This window comes from Anolis sagrei, chromosome 5, assembly GCF_037176765.1.
Source record: "Anolis sagrei isolate rAnoSag1 chromosome 5, rAnoSag1.mat, whole genome shotgun sequence".
Classification (NCBI taxonomy): domain Eukaryota; kingdom Metazoa; phylum Chordata; class Lepidosauria; order Squamata; family Dactyloidae; genus Anolis; species Anolis sagrei.
Window position 1 is genome coordinate 4121883 of NC_090025.1, and position 15380 is coordinate 4137262.

The window sequence follows — 15380 nt, forward strand, 5'->3', positions numbered from 1 at the left end:
TCCCACTAGAGAAATCAGTCCTTTCTGTAACTCTAACGGTCACAGACTGCCTATTTCAAACAGCCGTGCAGCTAGGTGACAGTTGGCTCCACCCCCGTTGCTATGGCAACTCAGGCCAAGCCAGCTACCATCTCTAACAAAATATAATTCTATATACTTACCATTTATTAACTACTGTTTAAACAACACATAACCATAGGAATAAAAATACACATCGTCACAACCTCCTTTGTCCCTACCCCTTTGCCTGCTCAAAATGGCTGGGCGAAACCTCCCTCGCCTGCCAGCCAGCGAGCACAACAGCCAGGCAAGGGGGGCTCCACTCAAGGCCTGAGCATGCACAAAGCCTCCCTCACCTGGCTCTCCCCACTTGCCAGCCGGTGGGGTTGCGAGGAAGGCTTCGCCCAAGGCTAGACCTTAAGCAGAGCCACCCTAGGCTGGCTCACAACCCCACCAGCTGGCAAGAGCAAGATCCAGGCTATGGGGGCTCCACTCGAGACCTGGCCTCACGCGAAGCCTCCCTCGCCTGGCTCTCCCCACTTGCCGGCCAGTGAGGTTGCGAGGGAGGCTTCGCCCAAGGCTAGGCTTCAAGCGGAGTCATCCTCGCCTGGTTTGCAACCCCACCAGCTGGCGAGAGCGAGATCCAGGCTATGGGGGCTGCGCTCGAGACCTGGCCTTGAGCGAAGCCTCCCTCGCCTGGCTCTCCCCACTTGCCGGCCAGTGGGGTTGTGAGGGAGGCTTCGCCCAAGGCTAGGCCTTGAGCAGAGCCACCCTCACCTGGCTCGCAACCCCACTAACTGGCGAGAGCAAGATCCAGGCTATGGGGGCTCCACTCAAGACCTGGCCTCACGCAAAGCCTCCCTCGCCTGGCTCTCCCTGCTTGCCGGCCGGTGCGGTTGCGAGGGAGGCTTCGGAGCGGAGCCACCTTCGCCTGGCTTGCAACCCCACCAGCTGGCAAGAGCAAGATCCAGGCTATGGGGGCTCCGCTCGAGACCTGGCCTCGCGCAAAGCCTCCCTCCCCTGGCTCTCCCCACTTGCCGGCCGGTGAGGTTGCGAGGGAGGCTTCGCCCAAGGCTAGGCTTCGAGCGGAGCCACCCTCGCCTGGCTCGCAACCCCACCAGCTGGCAAGAGCGGGGTATAAATAAATATAAATATAATAATAATGATGATGATGATGATGACATGATATGAGGATTTAAAGATCGAACTGCAAAGACTGGCACAAGCCAGTCAAGGTGGTCCCAGTGGTGATCGGCACACTGGGTGCAGTGCCTAAAGACCTTGGCCTGCACTTAAACACAATCCATGCTGGCAAAATTACCAGCTGCCAGCTGCAAAAGGCCACCCTACTGGGATCTGCACACATTATTCGCTGATACATCATATAGTCCTAGACCCTTGGGAAGTGTCCGACGTATGATCCAATACAACTGCCAGCAGAGTGATCTTGTCTGCTGTGGACTCATCTTGTTGTGTTTCAAATAATAATAATAATAATAATAATAATAATAATAATAATAATACCCAGTCAAGGTGGTCCCAATGGTGATAGGCACACTGGGTGCAGTGCCTAAAGACCTTGGCCTGCACTTAAACACAATCAGTGCTGACAAAATTGCCAGCTGCAAAAGTCCACCCTACTGGGATCTGTACTCATTATTTGCCGATACATCATACAGTCCTAGACACTTGGGAAGTGTTCGATGTGTGATCCAATACAACAGCCAGCAGAGTGATCTTGTCTGCTGTGGACTCATCTTGTTGTGTTTTTCATAGTAATAATAATAATAATAATAATAATAGGAGCCATCGGTGGCGCAGTGGGTTAAACCGCTGAGCTGCTAAACTTGTTGACCGAAAGGTCGCAGGTTCAAATCCAGGGAGCGGTATGAGCTTCCACTATCAGCCTCAGCTTCTGTCAACCTAGCAGTTCGAAATCATGCAAATGTGAGTAGCTCAATAGGTACTGCTCCAGCGGGAAAGTAATGGCTCTCCATGCAGTAATGCCGGCCACATGACCTTGGGGGTGTCTACGGACAGCACCGGCTCTTTGGCTTAGAAATGGAAATGAGCACCAGAGTCCTAGAGTCGGGCATGACTAACTAGACTTAATATCAGGGGAAAACTTTTACCTTACCTAACAACAACAACAACAACTACAATAACAACAATAACAACACTATATAACATTATTTTTGTTCCTGGGTTATAAATGTCATTTCCTGATTGGTTCTATCATTAAAAACTTGTGATTGTATGTGCTGTGTTTAATAATGTTCAATGTTTGATCAGGGGAGGGTCAATTTTGATGTTTTATACTGTTTTTTATTGATGCCATTGGATTGTTACCAAGACTGTGAACCACCCTGAATCCCCTTCGGGGTTGAGGAGTAAGGGCAGGATACAAATGCTACAAATAAATAAATAAGCAACACTTGCAAACCAGGAACAGAAAATGTTTCCTATTTTGTTACATAGTGTAATACAGTGATAAACACAGTCTCTCCCATGGTGCTGCCTCTTCTCCCCTTTGGATGGGACCTAGAAGCCAGCATGACGTGGCACCCCCTTCCCAAGAGCCATTAGGGATGGCTGTTTATTTGGGGGTCTTTGGGCATCTAGATGTATGGCAAAACCTCCCCCTCCCCATTTCACCAGATCTGCCATGAGTGAGGGGCTGGAAAGGATGGTTGGTGAGGGCGTTCATGAGTTGTCCCTAAGCCATGCTCTCTGTCTGTGCAGCAGGGGGACCAACAAGGGTGGCTGCGCCTCTTCTCCGTCCTGCGTGGGCCCAAGCTCTTCTGCTACCGGCTTCCCCAGGATGCGGAGACCCAGGAGGAGCCTGCCTTCACCATTGCCATCAACAAGGTACACTACTAAACTACAATTAGGTGGGTCTGTAATCAAAACTACGATTAGGTGGACCTGTAATTGGTTAAGCAAACAAACCCAGAGGGGGATTTTCCCCAATGCTTCCTCCTCTTCATTCTGGAAATCAGTGATGAGTGGAGTACCATCAGCAGGGTTTCGTCCTGGGCCCGGTTCTGTTCAGGGTCATTACCTGGAACTCATTACCTGGAGAGATCAGGAAAGCCCCTTCACTAGAAATGTTAAAAAAGAACTTGAAAACCTGGCTCCAGCAGACAAGAGCTCTTTGTCCCACCCTGGTCATTCCACAGATATGTAAACCCTTTTTCCTAGTTCCAACAGACCTCACTCCCTCTGAGGATGCTTGCCATAGATGCAGGCGAAACGTCAGGAGAGAATGCTTCTAAAACATGGCCATTTAGCCTGAAAAAACCTACAACAACCCAGTGATTCTGGCCATGAAAGCCTTTGACAATATTATCTAAGTTGGGTTTTGGGAAGCTATGAGAAAATGCACACGAGTCAACAGTGTGACGCTGCAGCTCATAATGCCAATGTGATTCTAGTCTGCATCCACTTCTGAGCAAAACAATTCGAGAAAAAAGATTGAAAGCTGTTCAAGGAAGAACGACCCAAATAAACGAAAGACTGGAAGCCACGCAGCTTAGGAAACTGAGCGTATTTACTTGGAGAACTTGGAGAAGAGAAGGTTGAGAGAGGACATGAGAGCCAGGTTGAAATATTTAAAAGGTGGGGTTGCTGTGACTTTTTCGGGCTGTATGGCTGTTTTCCAGTAGTATTCTCTCCTGACGTTTCGCCTGCATCTGTGGCTGGTGTCTTCACACTTTTGTTCCGAGGTCTGTTGGAAATGAGACAAGCGGGGTGTATATATACCTTTTGGAATAATGTCCAGGGTGCGAGAAAGAACCCTTGTCTATTTGAAGCAAGTGTGAATGTTGCAATTGGCAAGCTTGAATAGCATTCAGTAGCCAGACAAAGTCAATCAGCTGGATGGCCATCTGTTGGAGGTGCTTTGGTTTTATTTTCCTTCTTGGCAGAATAGGGTTGGACTGGATGGCCTTTGGGGTCTCTCCCAACTCTAGGAGTCTCTAAGTTGCAAAAGGATGGCTCTCAAAGACACGAATGCGGCTGCGTTGCCCATTGCCTGAGCACTTCCCAGCCCTGAACGGCTGCCCGCTTGTGGCCGGAGTTGTGCATGGCGCCTGAGCATGTGTTGTATGTGAGTGTGCCACTCCGCAAAGGAGGGAGGAGTCATTCCCACAGACGGAAGGGGATGTTCTGTTTCTAAGTTGCAGCCGTGTTTGTTTCCTGCCTCTCGCACGTTCCACTCATGCGCCTTCACCCTCGTGGCACATAGCCTCCATGTAGAGTAGGGTCTGTCTCCAGGCGCATTGGGATAGAATCATAGAATCAAAGAGTTGGAAGAGACCTCATGGGCCATCCAGTCCAACCCCATTCTGCCAAGAAGCAGGAATATTGCATTCAAAGCACCCCTGACAGATGGCCATCCAGCCTCTGTTTAAAAGCTTCCAAAGAAGGAGCCTCCACCACACTCCGGGGCAGAGAGTTCCACTGCTGAACAGCTCTCACAGTGAGGAAGTTATTCCTAATGTTCAGGTTGAATCTCCTTTCCTGTAGTTTGAAGCATTGCTCCATTGCATCCTAGTCACAAGGGCAGCAGAAAGGAAGCCTGCTCCCTCCTCCTCCCTATGACTTCCCCTTACATATTTATACATGGCTACTATACTTTAGCCTTCTCTTCTGCAGGCTTAACATGGCTGGCTCTTTCAGCCGCTCCTCATAGGGCTTGTTCCCCAGACCCTTGAGCCTGTGAGTCGCCCTCCTCTGCGTGGCGAAATGAAAATCATGCGTAGTTCACGTTTGACCTGTTCACACAATGTCTTGCTAAAGAAAAGATATGCCAAGTAGGTGATCAATGAAGAACAAGAAGTTTTACTCTTTAATATGCAGACCAACATATGTACACCCATGTGAACAGTTACATCGACTCACACAATATCCTTTGAGAGATTCAAAATGGCTACCAGTATTAAAAAACTCTAAAATTGCAATAGCACAACAAAAGAGAGGAAACAAACAAGGACATCTAATCACCTCTCAACAAAAGATTGTCCCAGGCACTGCCAGGCCATCAAACGCTAATCAAGGTGGTCAGTTGAAACATTCACACCTAGCTCCAGCAGACAAGAGTCCTTTGTCCCACCCTGGCCATTCCACAGATATATAAACCCCTTTTCCCAGTTCCAACAGACCTCACTACCTCTGAGGATGCTTGCCATAGATGCAGGCGAAACGTCAGGAGGGAATGCCTCTAGATCATGGCCATATAGCCCCCAAAAAACCTACAACAACCCAATGATTCCGGCCATGAAAGCCTTCGACAATACATTGGTCCTTAAGTGTCCACGTGAGAGACCTCCTTCCAGCAGCTCAGAAGCAAATCTGTCTCTGCAAAGCTCTTGCATAGTTCAAGCCTGGATATGCAACTGTTGCCAAAATTCCCAGGCTCAGCTAGCTACTGGGCATGGCACAGCTGATCAACTTTGTGTTTTGCATATTCAATTAACACATACTAACTGATTTTTCCATGTTCCAACACTCTGGACACATTACTTAGGCAATGGTCCTCCATGTTCGGTGTCCTGACGGTGTGTCTGTAGGTGGCTGTGGAGCTCTGTTCTTGATCTGCTTGTTCTCCCAAAGTTGGCCCATGCCTGCGTAAAGGTCACATATGTTGAATAGCCACTTCTTTCTCTCTCGCACGCGCCTGCAGGAGACGCGGATCCGCGCCACCGAGAAGGACCCCAAGAACCGCTTGCACTGCATGACGGTGACCAACCGCTATGGGGCTGAGGAGGTGACCCACACACTGCTGGCGGAGTCGCGCACCGAGACCCAGCGTTGGATGGAAGCCTTTTGGCAGCACTTCTACGACATGAGTAAGTAGAGATGGGCGGTCAGTTTGGAAACGCATCCGTGTTCCAATGTTGTGCAGCAACCAGTCACAACTGGAGTAATTTTTCATCATCATCATTATTACATCCATGGCCTTTGGGTCCTATCTTTTGCATGACCCATTCCCACAACTCCCCCCCATCTACACTGACCATTTAATGTGGTTCAAAGCTAGCTTCAAACTGCCAACGGCCAGGCAAGGCAATAGCTTCAAACTGCCAACGGCCAGGCAATAAACTCACACAAAAGGGCATGAAAGAAAAGAGCCATTCAGCAGTGGAACTCTCTGCTCCAGAGTGTGGTGGAGGCTCCTTCTTTGGAAGCTTTTAAGCAGAGGCTGGATGGCCATCTGTCAGGGGTGATTTGAATGCGAAAGAAAGCCCATAATGTGCCTCATCAATGCTCTGTGGTTTGTGCAGTCATCATCTGGGCTACAATTTGGTTCTGAATATCATAGAATCATAGAATCAAAGAGTTGGAAGAGACCTCCTGGGCCATCCAGTCCAACCCCATTCTGCCAAGAAGCAGGAATGTTGCATTCAAATCACCCCTGACAGATGGCCATCCAGCCTCTGTTTAAAAGCTTCCAAAGAAGGAGCCTCCACCACACTCTGGGGCAGAGAGTTCCACTGTTGAACGGCTCTCCACTGCTGAACAGCTCTTCCTCATGTTCAGATGGAATCTCCTTTCTTGTAGTTTGAAGCCATGGCTCCATTGCGTCCTAGTCTCCAAGGAAGCAAAAAACAAGCTTGCTCCCTCTTCCCTGTGGCTTCCTCTCACATATTTATACATGGCTATCATATCCCCTCTCAGCCTTCTCTTCTTCAGGCTAAACATGCCCAGTTCCCTAAGCCGCTCCTCATAGGGCTTGTTCTCCAGACCCTTGATCATTTTAGTCGCCCTCCTCTGGACACATTCCAGCTTGTCAATCTCTCTCTTGAATTGTGGTGCCCAGAATTGGACACAATATTCCATGTGTGGTCTGACCAAGGCGGAATAGAGCATGGGGAGCAGGACTTCCCTAGATCTAGACACTATATTTTTTGTTGTTGTTGTTTATTTGTCACTTCCGGCTCTTTGTGACCTCCTGGACCAGCTCACACCAGAGCTCCCTGTCGGCCGTCACCAACCCCAAGGTCTCCTTCAGAGACAAGCCAGCACTTCAAGGATACCACCCAACCATCTTGTCCTTGGTTGGCCCCTCTTCCTTTTTTCTTCCATTTTCCCCAGCATCATTGTCTTCTCCAAGGTTTCCTGTCTTCTCATGACCTGGCATAGTCACTGAGAACTGGGAAGCCCTGGCCCTTGAGTGCTTCAGCTGGAGGTCAGCTATGACCAGCAGTGCTGCAGAATTTGAAGAGGCACGGGTGGAGGGCGAAAGAGAGAAACGTGCCAAGAGGAAGGCGCATCAAACCAACCCCAACCAGGACTGCCTTACATCTGGAAACCAATGCCCTCCTCACTGCGGGAGAAGATGCAGATCAAGAATACGTACCCACCGCCAGGACACCAATCTTGGAAGACAATCTTACTCGATCAATGAGGGATCGCCTAAGTGAAGTGGCCAAAGAAGTCCATCTCTGCCTCTCATCTCCTTCCCTCCAATGAGCAATCGGGTTTTCTTTCCTGGAGGATGGACTGGTTGGATCTTCTTGCTGTCCAAGGCACTCTCAGGATTTTCTTCCAACACCACAGTTCAAAAGCGTCTCTCTTCCTTCGCTCAGTCTTCTGGTCCAGCTCTCACATCCATAGGTTACTATTGGGAATACCATTGCTTTGACTATGCGGATCTTCATTGCCAGTGTGATGTTTCTACTCTTCACTATCTTATGAAGAATGGTCCATGCTCTCCTCCCAAGAAGGAAACGTCTTCCGGTTTCCTGGCTTCAGTCTGCGTCTGCAGTCCTTTTTGCGCCTAGAAATACAAACCCTGTCGCTGCCTCCACCTTTTCTCCCTCTATTTGCAGTTATCCATCAGTGTGGTGTCCATCATCTTGGGTTTTTTGCTTTTTAATTAATTAATTTACTAGCCACCCCCTGCCACGTGTTGCTGTGGCCCAGTCTGTGTATATGTGTTTTGTTTATTTTCCATCTTCATCACTATGATACTTCCCCTTGTTGATGGGAAGCTTCCCACCGGAGTGGAAATAATCTATCGGACAGATGGCAAGCTATTCAACCTCAGCAGACTGAAAGCCAAAACCAAAGTCACAACAACATCTGTTATAGAACTCCAGTATGCTGATGACAACGTCGTCTGTGCGCATTCAGAAGAAGACCTATAAGCGACTCTAAACACCTTCGCAGAAGCATACGAGCAGCTCGGCTTGTCATTAAACATCAAGAAAACCAATGTGCTCTTCCAGCAATCTCCAGCCAACCCCTCTCCAATGCCAGAAATGCAGCTTAATGGAGTAACATTAGAAAATGTGGACCATTTCCGCTACCTTGGCAGCCACCTCTCCACAAAAGTCTACATTGACACTGAAATTCAACACCGCCTGAGCTCTGCAAGTGCACCTTTTTTTCCAAATGAAGCAGAGAGTGTTTGAGGACCGGGACATCCGTAGGGAGACCAAGGTGCTTGTCTATAAAGCTATTGTCCTCCCAACCCTGCTATATGCCTTCGAAACGTGGACTGTCTACAGACGTCACATGCAACTCCTGGAATGATTCCATCAGCGCTGCTTCCGAGTGCAACATTTTTCCGAATGAAGCAGAGAGTGTTTGAGGACTGGGACATCCGTAGGGAGGCCAAGGGGCTTGTTAATAAAGCTATTGTCTTCCCAACCCTAATCTATGCCTACGAAACGTGGACTGTCTACAGACGTCACATGCAACTCCTGGAAAGTTTCCATCAGCGCTGCCTCCGAGTGCAGCATTTTTCCGAATGAAGCAGAGAGTGTTTGAGGACCGGGACATCCGTAGGGAGGCCAAGGGGCTTGTTTATAAAGCTATTGTCTTCCCAACCCTGCTAGACAATATGGAATGAATTTATGGACTCTGAGATGGTGAACGCTGAGTATTTATTGGTTTTATTGATTTTGTTGTATAAAGGGATTGTTATAATTGCAGTTTTAATTGTTATAATTGCAGTATACATGTTTTATCCATTGTTTATGTTTATGCTGGCATCGAATTGTGCCTTTTGTAAGCTGCCCTGAGTCCCCCCTCTGGGGTGGAGAAGAGCAGGGTAGAAATGTGCGAAATAACAGTAAATATACGCCTGTGAAATGTGGACTGTCTACAGACATCACATGCAACTTCTGAAACAATTCCATCAGCGCTGTCTCCAGAAAATCCTGCAAATCTCTTGGGAAGACAAGCGGACAAACATCAGTGTGCTGGAAGGAGCAAAGACCACCAACACTGAAGTGATGCTCCTCCGCCATCAATTCGGCTGGACCGACCATGTTGTCCGGATGCCCAACTACCTTCTCCCAAAGCAGTTGCTCTATTCTGAACTCAGAAATGGAAAACGGAATGTTGGTGGGCAGGAAAAGAGATTTAAAGATGGGCTCAAAGCCAACCTTAAAATCTCTGGCATAGACACTGAGAACTGGGAACCCTTGAGCGCTCCAGCTGGAAGTCAGCTGTGACCAGCAGTGCTGTAGAATTTTAAGAGGCACGAATGGAGGGCAAAAGAGAGAAACGTGCCAAGAGGAAGGCAAAAAGACTTCTTTTAAATACCAGTTTGAAACTCTCCTTTTTACTAGATGTAAAAAGCCCAAGCAATACTGTCTTGTTTCCCCACAGGTCAATGGAAGCACTGCTGCGACGAACTCATGAAAGTGGAGGTGCCGTCCCCACGACGTCCGCCGGCTTTGCTGCCCAAACAAGGCTCCCTCTACCACGAAATGGGTGAGTGAGTGGAGGGCTCCGCTTTGCATGAATTTGTGGGATGGGAAGACTCCCCCCCCAAATGTTATGTCTGGGGACCCATTAAACGTCCCTTTGACCCTGCTGTATTCGAGGGTTAAGGGGTCTCCCCTCTTCTCTGTCCTCTCTCTTGGAGGGGAAGGGGTCTCTTTGGTTTCCTGGATCCCGTTCCCCCCCCCCTTCTTGGTCTTTGTTGCCCCCAACTCTTTGGGTCTATGTGTCTGTAACTCTCTGCTCTCCTCCTGCTTTCTCTCTCTGCATGTCCCTTCTTTCTTTCTTTCTTTCTCGCTCTCTCTTTCTTCCTTTGTCCACTTGGCCCGGCCAGCTCTCCCTGGCCCCGGGGGTCCGCCCTCCGGTTGCGAGGGGCTCCTGTTGCAGGACAACGCAGTCTCTGCCGAGATCCGGGCTCTCCTCTCGGCCTATTACAGTGACAGGTGAAGTAGCCATGCACCCCCCCCCCCCAAAGGGGCAGAGGAAAGTGGGGAAGGGTCTGGGTGGGGGGCTTCATGGATGGAGGGTGGGTAAGGAGAGCTTGCATGATGATGCATGTGGTTGACATCCCTCTACAGCAGGCATGGGCCAACTTGGACTCTCCAGGTGTTTTGGATTTCAACTCCCACAATTCCCCGCAAGAGCTATGTGCCTTGTCATCTTACTTTCCTGATAACCCTCATACAGCATGAACTTGTAGGGAAACGGAATGAGGGCACTCATCTCTAACTTTCACCACAATGCCAGTCGATGAGCTACTGACAACTGGCAGTGCTCGTTCACTTCCACTGGCTTCCCGCTACATAGCAGTGATACCAACTTCCCCCGAAGAAAATTCCCCGCAAGAGCTATGTGCCTTGTCATCTTACTTTCCTGATAATCCTCATACAGCATGAACTTGTAGGGAAACAGAGTGAGGGCGCTTATCTCTAACTTTCACCGCAATGCCAGTCGATAAGCTACTGACGACTGGCAGTGCTCGTTCACTTCTGCTGTCTTCCCACTACATGGTACTGATACCAGCTTCCCACAAGAAAATTCCCTGCAAGGGCTACTTGTGTTGTAACCTTACTTTCTGGATAACCCTCATACAGCATGTACTTCGCACTTGGGGGAAAATGCCAGTCGATGAGCTACTGACAACTGGCAGTGCTCGATCACTTCCGCTGGCCTCCCGCTACACGGCCGTAAGACCTACTTTCCCCAAGAAAATTCCCCGCAACAGCTACATGCCTTGTAACCTTACTTTCTGGATAACCCTCATACAGCATGAACTTTGCACTTGGAGGGAAATGGAATGAGGGCGCTTATCTCTAACTTTCACCACAATGCCAGTCGATGAGCTACTGACAACTGGCAGTGCTCGTTCACTTCCACTGGCTTCCCACTACACGGCAGTGGGACCAACTCTCCCTGAGAAAATTCCCTGCAAGGGCTACATATGTTGTAACCTTACTTTCCGGATAACCCTCATACAGCATGTACTTCGCACTTGGAGGAAAATGCCAGTTGATGAGCTACTGACAACTGGCAGTGCTCGATCACTTCCGCTGGCCTCCCGCTACACGGCCGTAAGACCTACTTTCCCCAAGAAAATTCCCCGCAACAGCTACATGCCTTGTAACCTTACTTTCTGGATAACCCTCATACAGCATGAACTTTGCACTTGGAGGGAAATGGAATGAGGGCGCTTATCTCTAACTTTCACCACAATGCCAGTCGATGAGCTACTGACAACTGGCAGTGCTCGTTCACTTCCACTGGCTTCCCACTACACGGCAGTGGGACCAACTCTCCCTGAGAAAATTCCCTGCAAGGGCTACATATGTTGTAACCTTACTTTCCGGATAACCCTCATACAGCATGTACTTCGCACTTGGAGGAAAATGCCAGTTGATGAGCTACTGACAACTGGCAGTGCTCGATCACTTCCGCTGGCCTCCCGCTACACGGCCGTAAGACCTACTTTCCCCAAGAAAATTCCCCGCAACAGCTACATGCCTTGTAACCTTACTTTCTGGATAACCCTCATACAGCATGAACTTTGCACTTGGAGGGAAACGGAATGGGGGCACTCATTTCTAACTTTCACCACAATGCCAGTCAATGAGCTACTGATGACTGGCAGTGCTTGTTCACTTCCGCTGTCTTCCCACTACATGGTAGTGATACCAATTTCCCCCAAGAAAATTCCGCACAAGAGCCATGTGCCTTGTCACCTTACTTTCCGGATAACCCTCATACAGCATGAATTTTGCATTTGGAAGAAAATGCCAGTCGATGAGCTACTGACAACTGGCAGTACTCGTTCACTTCCGCTGGCTTCCCACTACACGGCAGTGAGACCGACTTCCCCCAAGAAAATTCCCTGCAAGGGCTATGTCCGTTGTAACCTTACTTTCCGGATAACCCTCATACAGCATGAATTTTGCATTTGGTAGAAAATGCCAGTCGATGAGCTACTGACAACTGGCAGTGCTCGTTCACTTCTGCTGGCTTCCCGCTACACAGCAGTGAGACCAACTTCCCCCAATAAAATTCCCCACAAGATCTACATGCCTTGTCACCTTACTTTCAGGATAACCCTCATACAGCATGAACTTTGCACTTGGAGGGAAATGGAATGAGGGCGCTCATCTCTAACTTTCACCACAATGCCAGTCGATGAGCTACTGACGACTGGCAGTGCTCATTAACTTCCACTGGTTTCCAGCTACACAGCAGTGAAACCAACTTCCCCCAAGAAAATTCCCCGCAATAGCTATGTCATCTTACTTTCTGGATAACCCTCATATTAAGGGGGGGGGGGAAGACCCCCCAAATAGTGCTTTGGGTGTGTTACAATGGACTGTGGAAGCATTCTCCACAAGGCAGGGGGAATAACACTACGTAGCACAATTTTTGTTCCTGGGTTGTAAGTGTATTTTCGCAATTGGTGAATCATAAAAACACGGGGAAAGTTTATTAGCCTGCACGAATTTTGTTTTGGTGGGATGGATGTCGTGGTATAGCACATTTTTCAATGAACATCTCATAAGAGTCCCAACCTAGTTTGTGCCACAAAAACAAAATTTACGGAGTAGAACAACTCCTTTCAAAGTAAGGACTGTACAACGAAACAGGAAATAACACTTTCAAACCAGGAACAGAACATTTATTGAATTTTGTTACGTAAGTACAATGAATGATAATAATCCACCTCCCCATAATCTCTCCCTCCTCCTCCTCCACAGCTATTGACCCAGCAGATGACATCGAGGCGGTGACGGACATCCTGGCCCGGCGGGTCTCTGGCCTCGGCGGCCCTGCCTGGCTGTCCCTCTTTGAGGGGGGCTCCCCGCGGGGCGGTGTGGCTTCGGACAGCGACAGCACGGCCAGCACCAGCCCATGCCCCCCACCCTCTCGCTGGGGCCGACCCCGGACCCTCTCCCTGGACGCCAAGCTCAGCACACTCAAGGGCCGCTCGGGGCGCCCTCCCCGAGGCCCCTCGCCCCCCCCTCGCGGCCGCAGACCCTCACCCTGCGGCTCCTCCTCCAGCAGCGGGGGCAGCACCACCCCGGAGCCGGAGCGGCCCCCTCGGCCACACCCCTCTCGGCCACGTTTCGACCCTCGCTTGTGGCTCCAGTCTCAGGTATGAAGACAACGAGGAGGAGAGCACTGGCCGGAGTCGAGTGGTCACTCATGAGGGACTGGGCTGCAGCCTGCTTTGTGCCGGGAGACCTGCCTTCTTGAAGGACCAGGATGTAAAGGGGTCTCCGGTTCAGCCGGAAGCTCTTGGACACTCGTTGGACTTTGCCAAAGTTGGGTCCATGCCCTGGTGGGGTTATTGGGGAGGGAGGAAGACCCACAACTGGCCCCTAGGAGTCACCATTATGGCTTGACCAGGAAGCAAAGGGGTCTCCCCCACTGTCCAGCCAGGAACACTCCAAAGACTGACAAAGATGGTTCATGCCCTGATGGGTTCATGGGAAGGGATGGACCCCATGCCTGGTTCCAACGAGACCATTTTGACCTGAAGCGCTTTGTTTCAGGAGCGAAAGCACCTTCCTTCTTTCTTTCTTTCTTTCTTTCCTTCCCTCCTCCCTCCCTCCCTCCCTCCCTCCCTCCATCCATCCATCCATGCATCCATCCATCCATCCATCCATCCATCCATCCATCTATCCTTCCTTCCTTCCCTATTTTACTCCTTCCTTCCTTCCTTCCTTCCTTCCTTCCTTCCTTCCTTCCTTCCTTCTTCCCTCTCTCCCACCTTCCTTCCCTCCTTCCCTATTTTCTTCCTTCCATCCAACTTTCTTTCCGCTTCCTTCCTTCCTTCCTTCCTTCCTTCCTTCCTTCCTTCCTTCCCTCCCTCCCTCCCCCCCTCCCTCCCTCCCTCCCTCCTTCACTCCCTCCCTCCCTCTTTCCTCCTTCCTTCCCTATTTCTCTCCCTCCTCCCTCCCTCCCTCCCTCCCTCCCTTCCTTCCTTCCTTCCTTCCACCTTCCCTTCCTTCCCTATTTCCCTCCTTCCCTCCCTCCTTCCTTCACTCCCCCCTCTTTTCTCCTTCCCTATTTTCTTCCTTGCTTCCCTATTTCTCTCCCTCCTCTCCTCCCACCTTCCTTCCTTCCACCTTCACCTTCCTTCCCTATTTCCCTCCCTCCTTCTTTCACTCCCTCCCTCCCTCTTTTCTCCTTCCTTCCCTATTTTCTTCCTTCCTTCCTTCCTTCCTTCCTTCCTTCCTTCCTTCCTTCCTTCCTTCCTTCCCTATTTCTCTCCCTCCTCCCCTCCCTCCTTCACTCCCTCCCTCTTTTCTCCTTCCCTATTTTCTTCCTTCCTTCCTTCCCTATTTCTCTCCCTCCTCCCCTCCCTCCTCCTTCCTTCCTTCCTTCCTTCCTTCCACTTTCCCTTCCTTCCCTATTTCCCTCCTTCCCTACCTCCTTCCTTCACTCCCTCCCTCTTTTCTCCTTCCTTCCCTATTTTCTTCCTACATTCCCTATTTCCCTCCTTTCCTCCCTCCTTCCTTCAATCCCTCCTTTTCTCCTTCCTTCCCTATTTCCCTCTTTCCTCCTCTCCTTCCTTCCTTCACTCCCTTTCCTCCGCCCTTCCCTATTTTCTTCCTTCCTTCCTTCCTTCCTTCCCTATTTCCCTCCCTCCTTCCCTCCCTTCTTCCTTCACTCCCTCCCTCCCTCTTTCCTCCTTCCTTCCCTTCTTTCTTCCTTCCTTCCTCCCCTCTCTCCCCTTCATTCCTTGGTGAGAAACTGGAATGGACTGCTCTGCACAAGGAGCGAAACATGAATATGAGGGGGGTGGGTGGGTGGGCTGCAGCCGGGCTTTGGCTGTCCTCCAGGCACAAGCGGGGAGCTCCATTTCCGCCTTCATGGATGCACCCCATTCCCCAAACATGGTCTCCCCCTTTCTCTAACCAAACCCTCCCCCTTTGCTTCAGGGATCTTCTATGTGTGCCAATGTTTTTTTTTTTGAGGGGGGGGGGAGGGAAGGATGCCAGGCACAAAGCCCCCTCCCCATTGTGTCTGTTTCAAGGGGTGGGGTTGCCTCCCCTCCTGAATAAACATTAAACTTTTATTTTGGAGGATTTTTGTCCGGGTGAGTTATTCCGGCGCACGGACCCATGCTTTGGCTCTTTCCTCATCGGATCTGCCTCCCCCAA

General features: G+C 50.1%; 2 protein-coding genes across 6 annotated transcripts in view; both read left to right on the plus strand.

The window, feature by feature from the left end:
• Window positions 1-15302, plus strand: part of RTKN (rhotekin) — an 85199-nt gene extending 69897 nt beyond the window's left edge. For 3 of the 5 annotated variants that reach the window (XM_067468460.1, XM_067468459.1, XM_067468461.1), the window contains exons 9-12: window positions 2743-2868; window positions 5684-5849; window positions 9622-9726; window positions 12969-15302. In XM_067468460.1, the coding sequence (XP_067324561.1) occupies window positions 2743-2868; window positions 5684-5849; window positions 9622-9726; window positions 12969-13372 (801 nt within the window). In that variant the 3' untranslated portion in view covers window positions 13373-15302. Of the gene's footprint in view, window positions 1-2742; window positions 2869-5683; window positions 5850-9621; window positions 9727-10069; window positions 10183-12968 lie in introns of those variants that run through there. The other 2 variants (XM_067468462.1, XM_067468463.1) reach the window with 2 other exon arrangements.
• Window positions 13855-15302, plus strand: LOC137097119 (uncharacterized). Its single transcript, XM_067468464.1, has 2 exons — window positions 13855-14891; window positions 14953-15302. The coding sequence occupies exons 1-2, from the start codon at window positions 13855-13857 to the stop codon at window positions 15005-15007; spliced, it is 1092 nt and encodes a 363-aa protein (XP_067324565.1). The 3' UTR covers window positions 15008-15302.
• Window positions 15303-15380: the final 78 nt, after the last annotated feature.